Source organism: Ceratotherium simum, chromosome 22, assembly GCF_057802395.1.
Source record: "Ceratotherium simum simum isolate JZ-2026a chromosome 22, ASM5780239v1, whole genome shotgun sequence".
Classification (NCBI taxonomy): domain Eukaryota; kingdom Metazoa; phylum Chordata; class Mammalia; order Perissodactyla; family Rhinocerotidae; genus Ceratotherium; species Ceratotherium simum.
The window spans coordinates 39,197,292-39,221,890 of record NC_141921.1 but is presented as its reverse complement, the minus strand read 5'-3'; the positions used below and the strand labels follow the sequence as shown (position 1 = coordinate 39,221,890).

At 40.5% G+C, this 24,599-nt stretch overlaps 1 protein-coding gene across 2 annotated transcripts in view; it reads left to right on the top strand.

Annotated features, from left to right (window-relative positions):
- Positions 1–709: 709 nt before the first annotated feature.
- The window catches only part of DNAJC16 (DnaJ heat shock protein family (Hsp40) member C16), a 35,598-nt gene continuing 11,708 nt past the window's right edge, over positions 710–24,599 (top strand). The window contains exons 1-7 of one of the 2 annotated variants that reach the window (XM_014783889.2): positions 710–966; positions 2,809–2,993; positions 7,365–7,431; positions 8,462–8,801; positions 18,415–18,599; positions 20,489–20,593; positions 21,349–21,507. In XM_014783889.2, coding sequence (XP_014639375.1) covers positions 2,827–2,993; positions 7,365–7,431; positions 8,462–8,801; positions 18,415–18,599; positions 20,489–20,593; positions 21,349–21,507 — 1,023 coding nt within the window. In that variant the 5' untranslated portion in view covers positions 710–966; positions 2,809–2,826. Of the gene's footprint in view, positions 967–2,808; positions 2,994–7,364; positions 7,432–8,461; positions 8,802–18,414; positions 18,600–20,488; positions 20,594–21,348; positions 21,508–24,599 lie in introns of those variants that run through there. The other variant, XM_087446765.1, reaches the window with a different exon arrangement.

Here is a 24,599-nt window from a genome sequence, read left to right as displayed (position 1 = left end):
AGGTCTGTGCAGCCACCAAGAAGATACAGGTGAACAAAACAACAAAAAGCCCTGCCCTTACAAGCTTACATTCCAGTGAGAGGAGACAGACGATAAACAATACAAAGAAAAGATATATGTTAGATAGTGATAAATGCAAAGGAGATCAAAAAAATAAAAACAGAGCAGGGGGATATCAAATCTCTTTTTAATACCCAAGGAAACTATCTCATTGGCTCAATGAAAGTTTACCTCATTCACCTGTGACTCTTCCACTACCACCACCACCACTACACACATATCCCTTTCCCGTGCTAAGGGCAGGGCTTGGTGCATTCTAGGTGGAGCTCACTTTTTGGTAAATGGGTTTAGGAGTCCCGGAGTCTAGGCCTTGGGCAAGTCCCTGTCCTTCTCTGGGCCTTAGTATCCCCATCAGCATATGGAGGAGTTGGACTAGAAAAGATCCCTAAGGTCCCTTCCAACTCTGACACTCTAGCATTCTATGAATACGGTTAAAGAGAACAGGGACCAGCTATTGCTTCCCCACCCTAGCAACTGTTGCTAGACGAGGGCCATCTCCTGGTAGGAGTGGAAACTCCTCCCTAGACCGGGAGGTCTTTTGGGCATCCCATCATGCATCGCGACTTCGCCTCACTAGGAGGCACGTTTTGGCCTCTTTGGTCACGACCATCCCTTTGGATCCAGCCTTAGAGCGCGCCTCGTTCCTATGGCAACCGCGCCAGGTCCACGCGCAGACGGCGGGTGGCAAGGGTCAAAACAGATTCGCAAAGCAGAAGCCTTGGACCTATTCAGTGCGCGCCTTCGATGAGCCAAGCCTTTAAGTGTCACGTGACTCGCCTCCGGCTTGTCCCCTCCTCCTTCCCCTCCCCAGGCCCCGGCGAGCGCTGGTGTGGACTGGAGGCTCCTGGCTTGACGGACTAACTGGAGCACGGACGCTGCAGCCGCTTAGGCCGGTGCCCTTTCCCGGTAACTCCGTCCCGGCGTGACGCGCGGAGCCGCGGATGCGGCAGGGCCAGGCAGACGCAGGGATCTCCCGTCAATTCCTCCTCCTTCCTGGTCCCCACTGGGCCCGGGGGGAACCGGGAACCGACAGGGCCTGGCCCAGGGCTCTCGGGGGGCGGCGGGGGAGGCAGCTGTCTCTTGGAGGTTTGCGACCTCCGGAGGGAGGTTGAGGCGGGGCCAAGACCCGGAGCGGGTCTCTGGGAGCGGCTGCCGGGTCCAGGGATATTGCCCGAAGGCGGCAGCCTACCTGTTGGGCAGGTTGTTTCCTGCCCTGAGGCCGGCACGGTCGAGCTGTCAGCCAAAGAACTTCACAGCTCCCCGGCACTTGGGCCCTCCAGCTGGAGGCGACTAACACAGTTGAATAAGACAGTGATTGCACTGCATGGTAGAAAAAATACTGATCATAAGTACACTTATTGACTCTTGGCCCTGTGTTCAGTAAATCCTTTACATACGTTTAACTCCCATAGTGATCCCTTCAGGGTGGTATTATTCACCCCCATTTTATGAATAAGGACACTGAGGCTTAGCAAGTTTAAGTAACTCGCCCAAGGTCATAAAGTGATGGAGGACGGGTCCCAATCTTAGTCTGATTCCAGAGCCCATGTGCTAAACCAGTAGCTACATCGCCTTCCCGATTTTTAGCGCGCTGTACGTGTTATGAGAATAGGTTATAGTTGCCTTAACAAGGAAGAAATTGGTTTGTTTTAGGATTTTAGTCAGCATGCACGCAGTCCCAAACATTGGCCGTCAGTGTAGTCAATTTCGTGAGGACTCCCATGCAGCATTTAGACTTCCACTTGTCAACATCCACCGCTGTTACAGCTTTGACCCCCTTAAGTAAGGTGTCACCCTTGAACCTTAAAACTTTGGTAATTTATGAGAAGTCCAGATAAATATGGTCCTTGAAAAATCTTTGTATGATATCTCAAAGATCGTAAACCTGGAGTGTAAATGTCCGCGCAATATAGCACTATCTTATTCGTTAACCAGCCAGGATTATTTCCAAAACCCACACTGAATTCAGTCACTACACTCACCAGAAATGGAGATTTAACATTTGAAGACCATGCCTGGTCTACTTTTTTTTTGCCATTAATCCCTCTTCACGTGGAAAACCAAATTTTTTCTCCCTGCTTTTTCTCTTCTGAGATCTCCATTTATAATGACCATATGCTAATGATTCAAGAGCAGCTGCTCATTTTCTTGTTTGAGTGGGCATGGTGAGAAAGAAGAGAATTGGAGCTTACTAAGTCATAACCCCACAGTTTTTGAGAGTATTTCACTTTCATATTTGTCGTTGTTTAACCCGTAAGAACATCACAACTGTCTCATTTTGTAGTTTTGCACATGGTAAATCTTATGGTTTCATGAATTTATTTAGCATGTACTCAGTGAGGTATTCCTAAGCCACGTATTTTAAGCTTAACTATTATTGTCAGAATAAGTGCAATAGTGTATTTGAGATGTAGTCGCCTTGATTTTCCTATGTATGTTTTCCCACATTTGCTTATTATTTCTTCATTCATTCATTTTCAGTCATTTCTAAAGCTTTTCTAATCCAAGGATTCTGGAGGTTTGCTATTAATTCTTAATGCTCATCTTTTCATCTATAGTAGGTCTTATTTGTGATATTCAAAAATAGTAGCAAGATTGTTAATTTTAAAAAATATGGTCAAACAGCTTGACACTTCCTGCAGAGTATCTTTGTTTTGTTTTTCATCTGTATATCTTATACCTTTACCTAAAAAACAAGATTGTGCAGGTTTCTACCACTGAAACTTATTGCCTCTTCCGTCATTTCAGCTCTGGAAAGGAAGAGAAATGGAAGTGAAAAAGTTGAGCCTTTCCTGGCAGTTCTTGATAGTTCTGGTTCTGATCCTGCAAATTCTCTCTGCGTTGGATTTTGACCCATACAGAGTCCTAGGGGTCAGCCGAACAGCCAGTCAGGCTGATATTAAAAAGGCTTATAAGAAGCTCGCCCGGGAATGGTAGGTGAAACAAAGAAATAGCAGTTTAATATAAGCTAAGCAGTTTTAGAGGGGAATGAAACCTAAAGTATGGTTAGCTTTAATTTGTTTCTGTTTCTGTGTTCCATAAATATATGATATATACCTGTCTAAAATATTTTATTTGGGAGAACTAATGTTCATGGTATTATATAATTTTTAGTGATGAGACCCAAAGCCTATGAAACCCCCTTTTAGGAATTCTTTGACTTAAAGAATTGCCCTGGACACTGTTAACATATTTAATGTTAAAAAGTAAAGTAGGAGGGAACTTTAATTTTAAAAATATGTGTGTAATCAACAGTGAATAATCTACCCTTCCCATGATGTTATTCATTAAGTAACTCTTTATGAGTGTCATTGCTAAAGGGAACACTATCCAGTCCTATTCTCTAATTTATTAATTTTTAAGCCTTCAAAAAAGTTTTAGAGCTTTTGGCCCTCAATTTAAAAAGAATATTCAGGAACTGAGTACATGACTTTTAAAAATTATCTTATAGAAAAATCATAATTTCACCTGTAGATATTGTATGTGCTAGAGAATATACAAGTGTTTGTGAATTAGCGGGATAGCAATAAATTTAAAACTTATTTTGAACAAACGTCATCAATTTTTTGCACTAATGCTTTGGACATGCCAAAGAAGCAGAAGTGTTGGATTATATAGCTGGAGGGGAGCAGCAGGAGGAGGAAAGGATGGAAGGGGCACAGGCGACTGCAAGCTTGGTGAACCAACCATAAGTAATGAGAGAAGGTTTGGATGGGAACGATCATTGAGCACCAACTGCTGCTAGGCTCCAGGTTCCATGCTTTTTATCTCATTTATTTATTTATTATTTTTTTGTGTGAGGAGATCAGCCCTGTGCTAACATCTGCCAATCCTCCTCTTTTTTTGCTGAGGAAGACTGGCCCTGGGCTAACATCCATACCCATCTTCCTCCACTTTATATGGGACACCGCCACAGCATGGCTTGCCAAGCAGTGTGTTGGTGTGCGCCCGGGATCCGAACCGGCGAACCCTGGGCCGCCACAGCTGAGTGCGCGCACTTAACCTCCTGTGCCACTGGGTCGGCCCCAGCTTTTTATCTCATTTAAACCTCATAATTACCCCATGAGGGAGGATATTGCTGTCCCTGTCTTATTGGTGAGGAAATCTAGGCTCAGAGTTGTTAAGTCTGTATTACCTCTGGGTTTCATACGTAGTTTGACCTTCTGCACCCACAGGTGGTTTATTGCTTTTTTGTTTTTTAATCACTTAACCATCTGGGCAGAAGTATGAGTGAGTGGGTTAATGTTTGAGTGGGTAGGAAGTTACACAGGAGCAAAGCTGACACATGCAAATGACACTGCAGGCTGTGCATGACTCTGCCTGACACCATTATTCTTCAATAAAAGATGTATCTTAGTTTTAAACTGGTTGCAGTAAAGGGAAAAGTTTTAGAATATAATGTTTTGAATCCATAAACGCTTTAGACCATATTCATATCACAAGGAATCCAGAGCTGGATTCTAAAAACACAATCTCTAATTAAGCGTGGCCTCTTTCCAGGGACTCTCTTTACAGCAAAGTTGCTTTCTACATCATTTCAAACTCTTGCCTCTTTATGTTTAAAGAAAAAAATATAAATCGGCAATGAATTCATAAGGAAGCAACATTCTTTTGGACAGGGTATGGCCTTTGACAACATTTTAAAAGCAGAAATGATAGCTTGGGTATATGGGACCTGTTGAAATGTACAGCTTTGGGGCTGGCCCAGTGGTGTAGCGGTTAAGTTTGCGCACTCTGCTTCGGTGGCCCGGGATTCACAGGTTCGGATCCGGGGCACGGACCTACTCACCACTTATCAAGCCATGCTGTGGCGGCGTCCCATATAAAGTAAAGGAAGATGGGCACGGATGTTAGCCCAGAGCCAGTCTTCCTCAGCAGAAAAAGAGGAGGATTGGCAACAGATGTTAGCTCAGGGCTAATCTTCCTCAAAAAAAAATGTACAGCTTTGACTTTTCTGACTTCCAGAGCTGAAAAGGGTGTTAGGATATTAATTAAATGAATCATATGCTTCTCTTCCTTAATTAGATTCTCTCTAGGAGTAATTCGTCACCGTAGAAATATACAGAGTATCATCCAGTGAAAGTCTAAAGTTTTACTTTACCTTTGTATTTTCACTGTACTATTAGTTTCTACTCCTTGGGCCATGGCAGTGTTGTATCGCTGAAATAGTTTGTTTCGTTTCATATGGTTTCATATACACTGAAAATAGTGGTGTTTCCCAGTTTGACGTTTCAGAATGAGCTCTAGCAGGAGAGTGGTTAATTGTGGAATTGGATTTGTAGCCTTTCTCTACGATGTTTTACTACTTACTAGTGTTTCTTAGACTTCTCAAGAGCTTTCCCCTTGCTTGGTGAAACCATTTAAATTTACTTTTTCTCTCAAGTAAACTACATTTCTCTCCCAATAATTAAGTTCTGTCATAGGTACTTCTGTTTTGTCATCTACATAGCAAAATAAACAACTCCTCCCACCCCAAGAAAAAGGTGTCATAAAATTTGATTTGAAGCAAATGCGTGTAACATGGTCAGTCACCTGAGTAGTAAACTGATTTGTCTAATACTTGACTAAATTTCTTTTTCTACCTTTGTTTTTATTCCCTTAGAGTTAGCTAGACAGCCAGTAGATACCAAGTATGATATTTTCTTCACTTTGAAGTTTAAAGGATGTATATTATATTGTAGTCTGTGAAATGTTTCCTGTACGCTGAAAATAACATTGAACGGTACTTCCTAGAGCTGAATTTATCCTTTCCTAAATGTTTTCAACTTTGTGATATCTTCCTGCGATTAGGAAAATATTCCTTGTAAACTGAAATTGTTTTGTGGTTTCCTCCCTGTCCTTGGGCCTTGGCTCCCTCTGTTTCAGGATCTATGGTTTTAACCCAGCTCCCCTCACAACTCTCTCTTTGGTTCATTCTCCTTAAAAGCCCCTTCCTACCTTTCTCCCGCTGCGGAGTTCTGTATGTGAAATCTTCATTTGCGTGATTGCATAATTTTTTTCTTCTCAGCCTTTAGCCTAAGTTTGAATATTTAAAGCACTTTTTTTTTTGTCATCCAGAAGCATGCTTTGGAACCACCATCTTGTTTCCTTAAGTCATACTCTTTTCATTATACCTAGCTGAGATTTTTTTCCCACTAATATTCATAACAAGGATTAAATAGTTAAGAGAAAAGTGATGTCTAAATTCAACGGCCAGTCATTTAAAGTTTATTTTTGGAGAAATCAGAATATGTGGTATAATTCATTCAAACATATTCCTGCTAGAATAAGTTGGTCAGGTTGTAAATTTTTTTATTCCAATGTACTTGGTGCTGTTTTTAGTAGTCATTTGCTTCCCAGTGGATTGCTTCTCTTTCTAGAACCTTTGCTAGAGGAAATTTACTTAGAAGTTAGCAGAAGTGATTACATAAAGAATAAGCTCTGTAATAGTCTCTTAATAAGATGAGCATTGAAAAATCAATCAGTATAAAACACTGATTTAGATCTTAGGGGGTTCTAAGGAAGTAAAACCAGCCCCTATTTTCCAGGACTTTAAAATCCCCAAAGCTGAAATTGGTATAAACACAAGCAGATTATAGAATAATATATGACCACAAGATGGATACAATTAATTGCCAGCTGTATATAATAGCAAATGTTCTAATATTCGTTGAAACCACTTTACTTAAACTGTAGACTTTTCTCACATCTTAAAACTTGTGGCCTTGAAATCATTATCCATTTATAGGTAAAAGGCAATCACAGGCAAAATGGAATAACCAGAGTAATAAGGAAAACAGAAATGTTCTAATTTGAACATCAGCAGCAAGATGCTCTTTGGAACATGGTTGTTACTAAAATTCACAGTGCCTCCTAAAAGCTATTTCCTGTGTCTCCTTGAGTTGTCAGAAGAAATACCTTCATTGGTATCATTCTAACATTGGGATGAAAAGCTGCCATCCTGGGAAAAGAAGTCGGTTCTTATGGATAAGTGACTTTAGCCTCAAGCCAGCTTTAGCAGCCTTTGGGAGCAACGTGAAGACATGCACATATCCCACCTTTCCTTGGTGAAATGCTGCTGTGCTATCTGGTGCTTTGAAAATGTGCCCAGCTGAAGTGCTTTTGGAGTAAATTGCCTGTTTCAGAGTTTCATTTGTTATAGTCAATGTGAAGCAACTAATTGCTTCTACCATTTATTAAGAAGCTGTCCTAACACAATGGCCTTCCATTTGCCTCTGATGTAGTGAACTGTGTATACAGGGATGTTAATCGACCACGTGTACAACATTAAGTCCATTCTCACTGCCTGCCCATTTGTGTTTCAGGCATCCTGACAAAAACAAAGATCCTGGAGCAGAAGACAAGTTCATTCAAATTAGCAAGGCTTACGAGGTATCGTGGCAAACTTTGCGATGCGTCCCTTAGCTCTGATAAAATATGCCTCTGATAAAATAAAAATAGCTCTGATCAGTTTTGTCAGGTCCTCTCAGAAAGGGCATGTTCCCTGTGCCCTTGACCCAGTTTCTAGACAATGGTAGAGAGAACATATTTGGCCGCATCCAGTATGTTGAAATTAGTGCCTAAACGCTTCTTCTTGAAAAACCTGGCCTACTTTAAAGGCTTTAATTGGAATTGTAGAATTACCCTGAATGTATCTCTGTTTCCTTTTTAGAAACTTACATTACATGTTCACTTCAGCAGCACATATACTAGAAACTTATGTTAAAGAATCACAGACCAATTTGCCTATATTTATTACAGTGACACAAGGTTACAAATACGTTTAAACACAAGATTTTCAACAATTTTCCAACATGTCAGCTGAAGTAGGTTGATCTGAAAGATGCATAAAAGATAAGACCATGGTTCCTGATTTGTGAAGGGTAATGCTCTTCAACAGACAGTGCTTAGTTTGTAGAATGACACATCATCCTAAAACAGGTTCTCAAATTTTAGACTTCAAAGTTGTTTCTAAGTAAAACAAAGTCAGTTAACACAAAAGACACTGAACTCAATTCTGTGGTGCTTTTTGGTGTTCACAGCTTTTCACATCTTGCTTTGAATTATTCCAACTTATATGGTATGACAAGTCAATTTTCTTGTGGTTGAGCCCTGGTAATCAACATTACGTTCAGTTTCCTTTGTTTTACTGATGTATTTAGTATTATGATAGCTCAGAATCTTTAAAGCCAAGTTGAGCATGAGTATCTAAATGATTGAAGTATTATGGTCTTGAAATAATGTTTCTGTTGAGAGAAGAGCTTCCTGGTATGTTGAGTAACTGCATTTAGAACATCTACTCATGTCATATCTTTACATTTATTTTCTTCCTGTGTCTTGCAAGCTGCTTATGGGAAAGTCCTTTGGGTGAACCTTTTTTTTTCATTTCACAGATTTCGTATTTTTTTCCCTTTCTTCCTAGATTCTTTCCAATGAAGAAAAGAGATCAAATTATGATCACTATGGAGATGCCGGAGAGAGCCAGGGCTACCAGAAGCAGCAACAGCAGCGAGAGTATCACTTCCGCCATTTCCATGAAAATTTTTATTTTGATGAGTCTTTTTTTCACTTCCCTTTTAATTCTGAGCGGCGGGACTCAATCGATGAAAAGTATTTGTTGCACTTTTCACATTATGTGAATGAAGTGGTTCCAGATAGCTTCAAGAAACCCTACCTCATTAAGATCACCTCAGATTGGTGCTTTAGCTGTATTCATATCGAGCCTGTTTGGAAAGAAGTCGTTCAAGAACTGGAAGGATTGGGTAAGATCATTTTATTCTGTTTATATAAGAGAAGGTGACTTTTTTGTCTTTTGAATTTTATGGGATATTGAGGAGAAGGAGCAGTTAATGCGATTTCTCTTCACAAATTCATGGTGACTGGTGTTTTCCAGGGACACATTTCAGAAAGGGGAAATGTATAAACTGCTTTCGTTTTGCATTACTAGTTGGAAGCTTTATCCATATAGTCTCCTATGGTTGGGGGCCTGATATATAGGAGAAGCTTAAAAATTGTTGCTTGAACAAAGCAGCCCGCAAGCGTCCATTTTAGCGCTGGTAGGATTTGCAGATCATTCTTATGGTATTTGTGTTTGCTCTGTGTATTAATTTGCTAGGGCTGTCATAACAAAAGACCACAGACTTGGGCCGGCCCCGTGGCTTAGCGGTTAAGTGCGTGCTCTCCGCTGCCGGCGGCCCGGGTTCGGATCCCGGGTGCGCACCGAGGCACCGCTCCTCCAGCCATGCTGAGGCCGCATCCCACATACAGCAACTAGAAGGATGTGCAGCTATGACAGACAACTATGTACTGGGGCTTTGGGGGAAAAATAAATAAATAAAATCTTTAAAAAAAAAAAAAAAAAAAAAAAAAAAAAAACCACAGACTGGATGGCTTCAACAACAGAAATTTATTTTTTCATAGTTCTTGGGATTAGAAGTCCAAGATCCAGGTATCAGCAGGGTTCGTGTCTTCTGAGGCCTCTGCTTGGCTTGCAGATGGCCGCCTTCTCCCTGTGTCTTCACATGATCGTCTGTGTGTGTGCTTGTGTCTGGTGTCTCACTCTCTTTCTGTGCCCTAATCTCTTCTTATAAAGAAGGACATCAGTCGTATTGCATTAGGGCCCACCCTAACATCCCCATTTTAACTTAATTACCTCTTCAAAGGCCCTGTCTCCAAATACAGTCACGCTCTGAAGTACTGGGAGTTAGGGCTTCAACATATGAATTTGAAGGGGACACAGTGCAGCCCATAACACTCTAATGGGCATGGGGTCCCACTCTCCATCACAGATTAGCCTTTCCTTTGTTCTTAGTTACCACTTAGTGCCAGGAAAATTTTAGTGATCCAGGGAGGAGATTTATTTTAATAACTCCTAAAAGTTGGAATTACTGAGTTAAATGTGTGCGTGTGTGTGTGTTTTGTAGGTATTAGCAGACCTACTCTTGAACTAAAAGGGGACACACTCAACCATAGGGGCTGAAGGGCCTGGATTTCTCTGGAGAGAGTGTACAACTGAAAACCATCAGTTCATTTATTCTAAGACAGAAATTTTCAACCTGTTGTTCAGAGGCACTCGGGTACTCAGATTTGCTGAAATGCTTTCCTGAGATTGAATAAAGAAGTTCTTGGAAGATGAGGGAATAAGTTTAGCACAATGTCTTACATGTGGTGGGCAGTCGGTAGATGCTTGCTGTTGGTGCATAATGAATGAATGAGAGGTTGAGATCAGGTGGGAGCACCTGGATTGAACAGCTTCTTCATCACAAAGCATAATTGCATTTTATGCCATGCGAGGTGGCATGCTGAAGACTATTTAACCTCTTCAGTCTTAGGAGCTGACGTTGAGACCCAAGAGCAGAGCATAAGCATTAAACCATTGCATAATTTATGATGGCAGTGTGTTTACACCAGAGTCAGATCAGAGCCAATATTGTATTTTAAATGTGCCAGGCAAACATACATAATGTGAAGCAGTGTAGCATGGTGGTTACCATTATGACCACAGGCTTTGGAGTCAGATAGACCAGGGTTCAAATCTCAGCTCTGTCATTTACTATCTTTGTGTCTTTGGACAAATTATTTAACCCAAGTGTCTTCATCTCTGAAATGGTGTAATAACATCAAACCAACAGATTGTTATAAAGATTAAATGAGAAAAATTTATGTTAAGTGCCTGATACATGTTAAGCACTTAATAAATGAACCTTAGAGAATTTCTGATTAACTGAGTTTTCTGGTTTACCAAAGTAAAATTTTTTAAAGTACCTATTTTATAAACTTCTTTTAAAAATCTTTCTTAAATGTATTAGTCTACTTTCTTCAACCCACTGACTATCAAGCACCAACTTTTGACTTATTTTTAGTTAATTCTTAAAAGGAGATTAGAAGCTGGCTGGGCGGGAAACGGAGGAGTAACATTACAGGCGGAGGGAACAGTGCAGACAGAGAAACAAAGAGCGTCCACGGAAGAGCCAGCAGCAGGGTGTGAGTTGGTGTAGGTGAGAGGGGAGGGAGCAGGAAGAGCATGCTGGGAGCCAGGTAGTGAGGAGCCTTCAAGTCCAGGCTAAGGAAGCTGGACGTTATTTTGTAATTGACTTTGGAAATCCTAGGCTTAAAAAGAAAAGACTCTTATTCTGTTTCATCCACTTTAATAAAGATATCACTAAAGGAATATTCAGAGACTATGATTGACTCCTCTTCAAGTGCCCGTTTTTTGGACTGTATTTTATGGTATGTAATAAAGCCAAGAAATGTAGTTACAGGGCCGGCACCGTGGCTTAGCGGTTAAGTGCACGCGCTCCGCTACTGGCGGCCCGGGTTCAGATCCCGGGCGCGCACCTACGCACCGCTTGTCCAGCCATGCTGAGGCCGCGTCCCACATACAGCAGCTAGAAGGATGTGCAACTATGACATACAACTATCTACTGGGGCTTTGGGGAGACCAAGGGAAAAAAAAAGGAGGGGGATTGGCAATAGATGTTAGCTCAGGGCCAGTCTTCCTCAGCAAAAAGAGGAGGATTGGCATGGATGTTAGCTCAGGGCTGATCTTCCTCCCCCCACCCCAAAAATAAATAAATAAATAAATATTTAAAAAAGAAAAAAAAAGAAAGAAAGGTACTTACATAGAGGAGTGATCTAATCAGAGCTACACTTTTCAAAGCTAACTTAAAGCTGCATGAAGGACAGATTGAAGAAGGTGAAAATAGAGACAGGGAGGTTACCAGCCCTGGCAAGACAGCAACTATTGGCCTAGACTAGGGTAGTAGGAATAGAGAGAGGAGGACAAGTGAAGAATATTTCTAGGGGGTGGGATCATGGAGGTCTGGAGGGACCTGGCTCCTGGAGACCATTTGAATATGAGAAATGAGCAAGAAAGGAGAGAAGGAGTCAAGATTGACTCTGCCTTCTGACTTGAGCTACTGGATGGGCAGGGAATACAGGGAAGAGTTGAATTTGGAGAGAAATAGTTCTAAATAATAACTACAGCTTGGACATACTGAGTGTGATGATGTGAAAATAATAGCAGAAGTGTTATAGTAATGATAGCTTACATTCATTGAGAGTATACCATATGCAGGCACTATTATAAGTATCAACTCATATTAAACAACAACCCTTCAAGGCAGGTGCTGTTGTCATCCATCTTTTGCAGATACTTAGCTCACTTTTGGTACCTTGTCAAGGTCCCACAGTTGGCGTTTGGCAGAGCTGGGGTTCAAACCCAGATAGTCTGGCTCCACAGTCCATACATTGAACACAATGCTGTACTGCCTTTCAGTGTCCTTAACTCTTTGATGATTGAAGATCTTGCCATTCTTTGGGGTTCTTGTGCTATATAATCCTGATAGTCAGGATTCAAAATGACAAGGATGGAAGAAGCTGGATTCAGATCCATATTAGTGATAGTTACTGAATATTTAGTCTGTTCCTCCACTCCACCCCTCAAGTCCCTTGGAAGGCAGATTTGGCTCAATGTGTTAGATTAGTCTTGTCTCTAAACCATTTTCCTCTTTGGAACTTTCAGATTAGTTGAAGATTCCTGACAGTCAGCTTCTGCTTGGTTACGGTTGGGGGACATCGAGGTGAGATCCTTACAATACCTAGGGCCGTTCCCTGTCCAGGGGAGGCAACATTATCCTTTAAGACAGTTACTGCAGAAAATGTTTCTATTCTTAGTTGACAGAAGGAGCAGACAATCAAAGATGAGCTGAGAGGTCTGGGGAAACTTGGTCGTTGTCTCAGAGTAACATAAAATGCCTGAGTTGCAGTACTGTATGTGAAGGAAATAGTTCTACCCCAAGGAGAAATGCTGCAGCTATTTAGGTGGAACCTCAGTCATGCAATTTGGTAGTAACTAGTGTGCAAAAGCATCCAACATTTATAGACACGATGCTGTGGGGGAAGGCCCATAAATAGTCCGCACTGCCCCTGACCTTGAGAAGCTTACTGTTGAGTTGAAGAGAAAGTACTTACCCGGAGAATTCACACCAGCCTCACATTTGCAAGTACAGAATAATATAGTACTGCAGGAGTAAGTAGAGGATGACAAGGAATTCATTCCATGTTCTTGTTTAAAACTTTTTTCTTGATGAACCACATACTATATTAGACATCAAAGTATATATTATAATAATAGTTTTCCTTGAGCATTTCAGTTGTTTGGCATTGTGCTAAATGTTTTGTATGGATTGTCTTTATCCCCAAAGTAATCCAATGAGGGAGAGACTATTATTATCCCTGTTTTACAGATGAAGAAACTGAGGCCCAGGAATGTTAAGGAAATAATCAAGGTCACACTATTCATAAATAGCTGTGTTGGGATGTGGACCCAGGAGTCTAACTCCTGGGTTCACTCGTTTAACCACTGTGCTGCACTGCTTCAGAAATAAGTAATACCTGGTCCTTGCACCAGGAAGCTCAAATAAGAGACATCCTGAATCATCACAGCACACTCAGTGCTCACTGGGAGCTGCAGACAGAGCTGCCAGAGTGTCAGGGAGGTTGAATGTCTTGAAATCAAACATCATTTGAGGGAAACCCAATTTGGATGATGATGCAGTGATGATTCACCATGACTTCTTACTTAAAAAGAAGGAATAATTCCTCTCTTTCAAGGAATTGCTAAGTATATAACAGTTTCTTGCTGTCTAGGAAAATGGTATACCTAGATACTGGAAAAAAAAAGTTTTTTTCTGCTTTAGCTCCGTGTCCTTGATTTTGTTCTCTTTCACATCATTTTGCATCTTAGTAGTTTGTTTATTAACAGGTTTGTATTTAGCCAGATTTGACAGTCGTATGTTCTCCCAGTTGGCTCTGTATATCCCTTAAGGCATATGCAGAGGTAGAAAGAAACATGAATGTGTGTATGCTACAGAGAGGAAAAAGAAAGAATTTCCCTAAAGGATGTGATGGACATTTAGGATTGCATAATGAAAGCAAATATAATTTGGCACCTCAAAATAGAGTCGTGACACAGAGATCTTCAGTACTGTACAGAAAGAAGACCCTCTTACAAACTCAAAAAGAGGAGAAAATATTAGTATTTTTAATTCCCCAGGATCTGCAGATTAGCCAGAAACATCAATCCATATAAAAATCAAATAATGTTTCTGAAAGAGATCAGGTATGCTTTGCCTTTCTTTTAAATTTGCTACGAAAGTTCATTTGGATCTGGGCACGTCCCTGTCACCTGGAGCCAGGTTATGCGGAATCAGGATGAGGACACGTGAATAGTTGTACTTGTGTTGTCCTAGCTGAGCTTGTTTTATGACCCCTGAACTTTGGAGTGCGGAGCATTTGCAGGCAGAGGAGGAGGGGATGGAAACTGTGTTGTTCACTGTGACTTAGAGACCCCAAGTCAGCACCAGTCCTCATGGTCATTTCCCAGCTTGAGTCTTAGGGAGAAAACAGTGCTGCCACCTTTTCTTACTCTTCCTTCCCAGCTTGGATGGGGACAGGGAAAGGGTAGGGTAGATCTGGCCTTGAAAAGAGTTGTGGACTTCTTATTATGCCCTTAAATATCTTTTCAGGAGAGAAGATACCACAAATTTAAACACCAAATATTTATTACTCCTTATTCTAATCCTTATGATAGTTAATCTAAAGGGTAGAAGTAAAATGCTTCTAGAATTTAGAAATGGGATTATAATAGTAAGACTCGAAGTCCTCTGTAGAAATGATCCGAGAAAGTATCTTTTATAGATTTGGAAATACTTACATATAATAAAGGTGATGTATATAATTCGAAGGACTCAAAGGTGATTTTAAGTAAAAGAAATGAAACCTAATCACTTGTATTCTGTTTTAACTGGAAAAAAGCTGTATTGATGGGAGCATAGGAAAGGTGGCGAAAGGACGACATAAAGAGCAAGGGTTTGACGTTGTTTATCCCACTCTGCACGAGGCAGAGGCAGAGTCTATTGGAGGATAAAATCCCACTCACATAAGAGACAGTCTCGGTATCAGACTTCACCATGGTCTGGATGAAATAATAATAATAGTTGTAGTTAATTAGGCACCTACTATATTTCAGGCTCTGGGTTAGTTTCTTTTTTATATTATGTCATTTAATCCTCACAACAACTTCTTTCGATTTTACAAAAAAGGAAACTGAGGCTCAGAGAGGTTAAATGACTTGCCTAAGGTTGCACAGCTAATGGGTAGCAGAGCTGGGATTTGAATCTGGATCTGTCTGACTTCAAATACTTTACTTGATTAATTTATTTGTTTAAAAAAAAGTTGAGTGCCTACTAAGTGCCAGGAACTGTTCTAGATCTCAGGGATAGAGCAGTAAACAAAGTAGCCAAAATCCCTGCACTCACGGAGCTACTATTCTAGTGAGGGGAGACAAACAAATAAATAAAACATACAGTCTGTCACATGGTGAGACTGCGCCGTGAAGCAGGGTGGGCACTAGGCAACGCCAGGGGGCGAGGCTGCAGTTTTAAATTGGGCGGACGAGGAAGGTCTTGTGGAGCAGGCGGCCTGCAGGGGGCGAGAATGAGCTTCAGGGGCGTCTAGGGGAAGACTAGAGGGAACAGCAAGCGCGCAGGATCTCTTCGGTTTGCCTCTGCTCTCCCGAGACTGCCTGCTTCCCTTGCCCTGCTTCCAGGCCCACCAGCCACCTTTCTGATGACTGATTCTGGTCCCTGTGTATCCCAGAATCTGGCAGAGGGCACCCTGAATGGTGCAGTTACTGGAAAGGCGTCTACCCCAGAATCGGTTAATAAATTGGCGTCTGGTCTAGGTACCAATCCCTGGTAAAGTCATTTAGGGTGAGTCGGTCTCTAAGAAGTTGATCCCTCCAGTGTTTAACACCTGGGGTGGAAGAGGTCGTTGGAGACAGGAAAGAGCCAGGCTTTGCAGTCAGCTGGGCCTGGGCAAATCTTGTTTCCACTGCACACTATGATGCCAGGTAAGTTCCCTTCAGCCTCTCCATGCCCCAGTTTCCTCATCCGTGAAGGTAACAATACATACCACTCAGGGTGTCTGTGAGTATGAAAAGTGATCATGTATGTAAAGCTCTAACTAGAAAGGGCTCGAGACATGATAATTCCACCTGTGGGCCTTTGCTGTGTGGCCTCTTGACCTTCCTAGGTGACATTTCTTCTGGCTTCACATGAGACCAAATCTCTCAGTGTATATGCACCTGCTCTACTCTTGTGCTTTCTTCTGCTCACATCATTCTTACCATATTGACATTGTTCCATAGTTATTTTCAGTGCCTCTAGTGTGGTATAATAGTGTACCAGACTTGGCTCTAGAACGTCCAGTTTGGATTCTTGTTATGCAATTTTATCAGCTCTGCAAACTGGGATAAGTCATTTAACCTCTGTGAATCTTTTACTTTATCTGTATAATGAGGGGAGTGGACTGTGTGATATCTAAGGTTCCTCCTTTCCTGCCCTTGAGATTCTTCAAGGGTCACAGTCCAGTGACCTGCAGATAGATTTGTTTGTATACTCAGCAGTTTTAAAGTATTAAGTTTGTGATTCCTGCCATTTACTCAGCAATTCCATTTTTGGAATTTAATTAGGAAATAATCACACAAGTGCACAAAGATGTGTATACAAAGATGTACAAGGATGCCCATCAAAACAAAATGCCTTATCATAGTGAAAGCTAAAAGCAATGGCAACATGCGACAATAGAGAATTGGTTAAATAGATTGATGGCCCAGTTTCAGTAAGCTCCTACTGTGTGCCAGGCTCTGTGCTGGTGCTTGGGATACATCAGAGAACTAAACAAAGATCCCGCCTTCATGAGGCTTACGTTCTAGCAGAGGAAGAAAGACAGTAAACAATCGACAGAATAAGGAAAGTGTATGAAATGTTGAAAGGTGATAACTGCTATGGAAAGGGAGAAGGTGTATGGGTTGAGGGGGATCCTAAGTGTGGGGAGTACAGGTAAATATGGTAGCCAGATGGGCCTCGTTGAGGAGGACTCACAGGTGGTGAAGGAGTCAGCTACACGGATGTCGGGGACATACACACTCCAGACAGAAGGAACAGCCAGCACCAAGGTCCTACGGCAGGGGCATGCCAAGATGTTTACAGAAGAGCAAGGATGCTGGGGCTGGAGCGAGGTGAGTGTGAGGAGTAGGAGAAGAAGGAGGTCAGAGGGGGCCAGGGGCCAAAGCACAAAGGGTCTTTTCGGCCTTTGTGACAAGTGTGGCTTTTATTCCGAATGAAATGGGGAGTCTGCAGGGTTTGAGCAGAGGAGTGGCATAATCTGTGCTTATATTTTAGAAGGAGCAGTCTGGCTACTATGTTGAGAACAGGCTGTAGGGGGACAAGGAGAAACAGGGACACCATTTAGGAGGTTATTGCAGCAACCCAGGGAAGAGAGATGATGACTCAGAGAGGGGAGTATAATGAAAGTGGAAAGAAATGGTCGAATTCCTGGTCTATTTTAAAAAGACAGCACCAACAGGACTCAGTGACAGATTGGATGTGGGATGTGAGAGACAAGAGAAGTTGAAGATGACTCAAGATTTTCTGCCTGAGTGATGGGAAGGAGGGAGCTGCGATCAACTAAAATGGCGAAGGCCTGAGTGGAACAAGTTTGAGGGAGGAGATCAGGAGTTCATTTGGGGAAATGTTAAGCTTGAGAAGTCTATTAGACATACAAGAGAAAAAGGATATTTACTGGCTATTAATATTTTATCTCCAGTGGGTCCTCCAAATATATTGGTTGAATAAAAGAACAAGAAAAGTTATTCAAATATTAAGTGAAGTAAGGATCAGGTGATCCTGTTTTATTTTATGTATAATGTGTATATACAGACACACACGCACACATATTTGTATAAGAAAAATATAGATAGATACCAAAATGTTAACAGTAGTTATATGGGATATAGCTTTTGAGTGATTTTAGCTTAATTCCTTTCTCTGTTTAAAAATCTGTATTTTCTAAAATCTCCATAAAATAATTTATATAAAAGAAAGCTATGCTCTGAAGAGTGAGAAGACTCTGACTTCTATCCTATTAATAAGTCATAGTTTTTTTCAACCATTGCCAAGTAGTTGAACCCTGGGATTGTTTACAGATTTTTTTCTTTATGAACAGGAACACTGAACAGATTGCTCTCTTTTCTTTTGAAGTATTTCCTCATGATCTACTCCCAAAATTAGAAATAATCGGCTAAAGGATATAAAGATTTGTAGCTCTTCTTAAATATTGCCAGATCGCTCTGCAGAAAAACTGAACCAATCCACAATTCCAACACTGAAAGAATGCTAGATAGTCTGTTAGGAAATATCCCCTCCTACTAGGTCATGATTTCAATTTCACACCGATAGGTTACTTAGCAGCATTTCTTCAGCTGCCATGGGGACGTGAAAAGCCTTTATGTAGGTCTTCCATACTTTTCAGGTGTAGGAATCGGCGTGGTCCATGCTGGGTACGAGAGACGCCTGGCCCATCACCTGGGAGCACACAGCACACCCTCTATCCTGGGAATCATAAATGGGAAAATCTCCTTCTTCCATAATGCAGTTGTCCTTGAGAACCTACGACAGTTTGTAGAGAGTCTTCTTCCAGGGAACTTGGTGGAAAAAGTAAGTACCTGTCGAGGAGAACCTGGAAAAGTAGTTTACAAGGTGCCCGGGACTGCTGACTGCCCTGGACTCTATCTGTGGTCATCTCAGACCTGAGTTTCATTTTGAGCAGGGCAAGACACATATTAATTAATTAATAACACAAACCAGATCGTTTAAATGAAATCTGTAGGAGAGTGAAGATTGAAACAGACGAAGCACAGATTGAGAGAATTCATCCCTATTAATAACCACCTTGCAGATTAACACTGTCCTAGGAATCTGAGCCTAAAATGACAGTGACTCTTATTTTCTAAACAAAAAATTAGATCACAACATAGGATGAAGGATTTCTTTCGGACTCATGGATTTGTTCATTTGAAGGTATTTGTCTCATGAAAGTATTCAAATTAAATTACATTTGGTTATATATTTAATGATCATATCTATAGAAAATACCAGATTCCATGAAACCAACTATTATTTTTGGAACCCTCAAAATTAATAGTAATGCAACAATATGAATAAATTTCACAAACAAAAGATTGAGCTAAAGAAGCCAGGTACAAAGAACTCATACTACTTTATGGTTTTTATATTTAAGAAGCATCTAATATTTTTTTCCCAGTATCTTAGCTTAGGGGTCAAAGGAACTAGAACAGGATTCTTATTTCGCTTTAAATGATTCATTTCAGGGGCCGGCCCCGTGGTGCAAGCGGTTAAGTGCGCACGCTCCGCTGCTGCGGCCCGGGGTTTGCCGGTTCAGATCCTGGGCGTGCACCGTCGCACCGCTTGTCAGGCCACGCTGTGGCGGGCATCCCATATAAAGTGGAGGAAGATGGGCATGGATGTTAGCCCAGGGCCAGTCTTCCTCAGTGAAAAAAAGAGGAGGATTGGCAGATGTTAGCTCAGGGCTGATCTTCCCCACAAAAAAAAAAAAAAAAAGATTCGTTTCTTTAACAATACCAGAGAGAGTGAACATACAGACATTTCTATCATATTTCTACCTGCACTATTCATAGACTGTCCCACAAGGATCGTTATCTGCAGAAGAAATATTTGTTGGAGTTAGCTTGAAAGGAAATTGTCAGAGAGCATTGTAGGCTCTTAAAACAATGATAGGTTGTCCTGATGGGTCCTCAAACATTTATAAAATATCTGTTCTATGCCAGGTACTATGATAGCTTCTGAGGATACTTTTCAAGGAGCTTCCAGCCTAGTGGGTGATTATTTCCATCTGATATGTTGAGAGCCCATCCTAGGGAGTTGGGAAAGGCTTCCTGGCAGAAATGACCCATGTACTGAGTTTGCCAGGTGAGGAGAGAGAAGTAGGGAATGAGTTCCACGCAGGCAGAGGTCTGGGACACAAATCAGCGTGCTTTGTGTGAAGTGGTCATTAGTGAGTGGGAGAGGACGAGATTAGAGGGGTTCACAGACATCTGTGAGGGCCTCAGAAGGCCTCCTTTAAGGAACTTGGGCCTTGGCCTGCAGGTAGTAGAGCCATTGAAGGGCATTGAGCAGAGGAGTGAAATGATCAGATTCAGGTTTTATATAGATCATTCTAGAAGCAGAGTGAAACGATAAACTATTTTGATAAACTATTTAAATTATGAAAAATTTCTAGATAGAAATTTGATTTATTCATGTTTTTTATTTGTTCTCTCAGGATTATTTTAAGGCATAAACAGTAAGAGTTGGAGTCTATAAGAGTTGGAACACATGAAAATATGAAATCAGTATCTCTGTTGTTTTTAGTCAAAGGATGACAAAAGATTATTTGTCTGCATTTTTTATTTTTTACAAAACAATCTTTTACACATATTTGATTTTGTTTAATTATCTCCTGACTGGATTATAATACAGTTGTTGAGAACTAAATATTCAAACTAACACGCTCTTTTCAATTTAAGGTTACAAATAAAAATTATGTCCGATTCCTCTCTGGCTGGCAGCAAGAGAATAAACCGCATGTCCTTCTGTTTGACCAAATGCCCGTTGTACCACTGCTCTACAAGGTACTTTAGGGGCTGGGGTAACATTTTCTCTTATTTTGGTGGAAAGAACTTGTAACCTGATTGTCCCTTTTGTAAGTAATAGCTCATCCCATGAGAAATGTTTGAAGACCAGAAATTTGCCTTAACCGCAGTACATTGAGCACCAAAGGATGCTACTACTGTGCCAGTGCTTTCCACACACATAATAGCATTTAATCTTCAGAAGAACCCACTGATGCAGATATTATCCGCATTTTATAGACCAAGATACTGAAGCTTAGAGTGGTTATGTGATCCACCCAAGATCTCCCTGCAGCATGGTGAATATTGATTCCCTTGAAGCCTGTCTGACTCCACACCTGCCCTCTGAATGAAACTCTGTACTGTGCTTCTAGCACAGCTCTGGTTATCACTGTGACGTGAGATGGGAGAGCAAAGTTCCCTGCTTAATCGTTGGCATGGTCACTGCCATCTTACAGAATTGGGGTACAAGTAATTCCTTAAACACCCCATGCCTCCCACCCAGTACAGATCTCAGTAAGATGAATATTTTGCTCTAGCTGTGAAAAAAGAATTAGTTGTGTTCAGCTTTGTTGGTACAGTTTTGTGCATGGAACACCGTAGAATTCCTACAAGTGTCCAAGGGTATAGCAGCCCGAGTGGGCTATATAAGTTAGCATTCATCTCCATCCCCTGGTGTGAACAAGTACACTTGATTAGTAGTTGACATGCTGTGCTGTCAATTTAATTTCTTCCTCTCTATTACACCCTAACAGTTGACTGCTTTTGCATACAAAGATTATTTGTCGTTTGGATATGTGTATGTCGGTTTGAGAGGGGCGGAAGAGATGACGAGGCAGTACAACGTCAATGTCTATGCCCCCACCATCCTGGTCTTTAAAGAACACACACACAAGCCTGCAGATGTTATCCAGGTGCGTGAGGGTCGCCTCATTTCAAAATTGCTTTCACGTTTTATCTCATATAAATAAACAGCAAAATTGAACAAAGCAGGTGAGGAGGAGAAACTAGTTTTTAATTTCTTCCTGCAGAGGCACAAAGTTTAAAAGCAAGTTTGTTTTTCATCTGATTTGGTCCTATTTTGCTTAAAAAATAAGCTTTTGACAGAAAGTTGTATGGTGGTTGCCAGGGACTGGGGGAGGAAGAAATAGGAAGTTAGTGTTTAATGGGTACAGTTTCAGTTTGGGAAGATGAAAAACTTCTGGAGAGGGATGGTGGTGATGGTTACGGAACAATGTGAATGTACTTAATGCCACAGGATTACACACTTGAAAAGGGTTATTAAAATGGTAAATTTTATGTTATGTATATTTTACCACAATAATAAAATAATAAATAATAATAATACTTTACCTCTAAATTGCTCCTGTTAGAAAATCAATAATCTTATTCTAAAATAAATTTTAGGAATAAATAAAATAAATTACAAAAGTAAATTTGAGTTAAATATAAAACAATAATAAAAAAGAATTTTAAAAACCATAAACTAACTTAGAGAACGTGTAAGTGAATACTTATCTGATTTTAAGATAAGGAAGAGCTGAAAGCATTAGGAAAAATCTTGTTGGAAAATCTTAATAACTTGATTATAAGTTTTAAATTTTAAAATTTTAAAGTTAAACAAGCTGGAGAAATATTTACAACCAATATAAAAGCAATTAATATCTTTAATTTCTAATGAGCTTCTTCTAATCAAGGAGATCAACCCAAAACTTCCCGAGAGTGACCATTTAATGGGTACAGAGTTTTCTTTTGGGGAGATGAAGATGTTTTGGAACTAGATAGAGGTGATGGTTACACAACATTGTGAATGTACTAAATGCCCCTGAATTGTACACTTTAAATGGTTAATTTTATGTCATATGAATTTCACCTCAATAAAACAAAAAATTTTTAATAAAACTTCCCAAGAAAAATGGGCTAAGAATATGAAGAAAATTCTGAGAATAGATTCAAGTGACTAGTGGTTAAGTTCGCATGCTCCGCTTCAGCGGCCCGGGGTTCACGGGTTCAGATCCTGGGTGTGGACCTGTGCACCACTCCTCAAGCCGTGCTGTGGCCGCGTCCCACTTACAAAGTAGAGGAGGATTGTCACGGATCTTAGCTCAGCGACCATCTTCCTCAAGCGAAAAGAGGAAGATTGGCAACAGTTGTTAGCTCAGGGCTGATCTTCCTCAGCAAAAAAAAAAGAAATTGAATCTACTAATAATCAAAGAAAGGCAAATTTATTTCTTCTCCCATCAAATTGTTAAAGATTTTAAAAATAAAAATACTCAGTAATGTTGAGCATATAGAGAAACAGGCACCCTTTTTTTTTGCCTTGCTAGAGGAAGCTTCGGAAATTTCCAGGTTTTCAGAAAAGCGATTGGGTGATAATGTATCAATTGCCTAGATTCATTCAGCAAAAGAGTACTCCTGAGTCCCCGTTCTGTGCCCAGCACTGCTCTGCATGCTGGGGATACAGCGCTGAACAAAACCAGCAGGACTCCCTGTCTTGTGTTCTGAAGGAGATGACAGACCATCAGCGTAACATGCTCTAGGGTATATCTCGTTGCAGCATTGCTGGATCCTGGAATATGCAAATCTCCAACTTTACTAGGTAATGTGTTTTCCATAGTGATGGTACCAATTTACATTTCCCCCAATCATGTGTAAAAGGTCCATTACTCCACATCCTTGCCAACGCTAGTCCAATTTAATTTTTCTGAGTTGACTGAGTATGTAATGGTATCTGGTCATGATTCTGCTTTGCATTTCCCTTAATTACAAGGAAGCTGAGTGTCTTCTCATGTGTCTATGGGCCTTTTGGATTTCCCCTTTTGTAACATGCCTAAGTCTTTTACTCTTTTTTCGTCTATTGAATTATTTGCCTTTTTGTTAATGATTTGTAGAAGTTCATTTATATGTTATAGTCATTTTTTTCCTAATCTTTTATTATTTATATGTATGGCAAATATCTTCACCCGTTCTGTAGCTTGTCTTTTCATTCTTTCTATGGTAACCCCCCCTTTTTAAATTATTTATTGAAGTATGATACACATGTAGAAAGGTGCACAGATCAGAAGTGTAGAGCTCAGTGAATTATCACAAAATGAATACATCCATGTTAGTATCACTTGGGTCAGGAAATAAAATATTATCAGCACCCCAGAAGGTCCCCTCTTCCTCCCTCCCGATCACTTCCCCTCCTTCCCAAAGGTCAGCGCTCTCCGGTTTTCCAGCATCATAGACTAGTTTTGCCTGTTTTTGAATTTTATACAAATGGAATCATGCAGTGTATATCTCTTGTGTCTGGCTCGTGTCAGCTTATGTTTGTGAGTTTCACACATCATCTGTGGAGCGTGGTAAGAATATACCACATATCTGTGCACTCCTCTTGACAGGCATTTGCGTCTTTCCAGCTTTTGGTTATTTGACTAATCATGCTATGAATATATTCTTGTATTTGGTGACTTTTTGATGAACATAAGTTATTGCTTTTAATATATTCACTTGTATCAATATTTTCCTTTATGATTGGTTCTTTTTCTTTACTATTTAAGATATCTTTCCATACACCAAGATAATGAAGACTCATTGAGCTTCTAAAAGCTTTATGATTTTGCCTTTTATATTTAGGTATAAACCATCAGGAAATAGTCTTGATATCTGATAAAGCAAATCTCACTTTGTTTTTTGGATTTTGGGGGGTGAGGAGTTTCTTCAAAAGCATCTTAGCTGTTCTTGGGTTTTTGTACTTTTTACATTTTAAATTCTGTCAAGTTCCATCAGAACAAACCAAAAAAAACCTATTGGAGTTTTATTGGGTGTGTATTGATTCTTTACATTAGTTTGAGGAGAAGAGACATCTTGACAAAATGGAGCCTTCCAACCTATGAACATCATATCTCTGTTCCATTTGTTTAGGTCTTCTGTACTATGTCTCCATAAGGTTTTATAATAGTCTTGAGAAAGATCATATTTTTTTCCAGCTTATTTCTGTGTATTTTTTATACTTGTTTAAAGG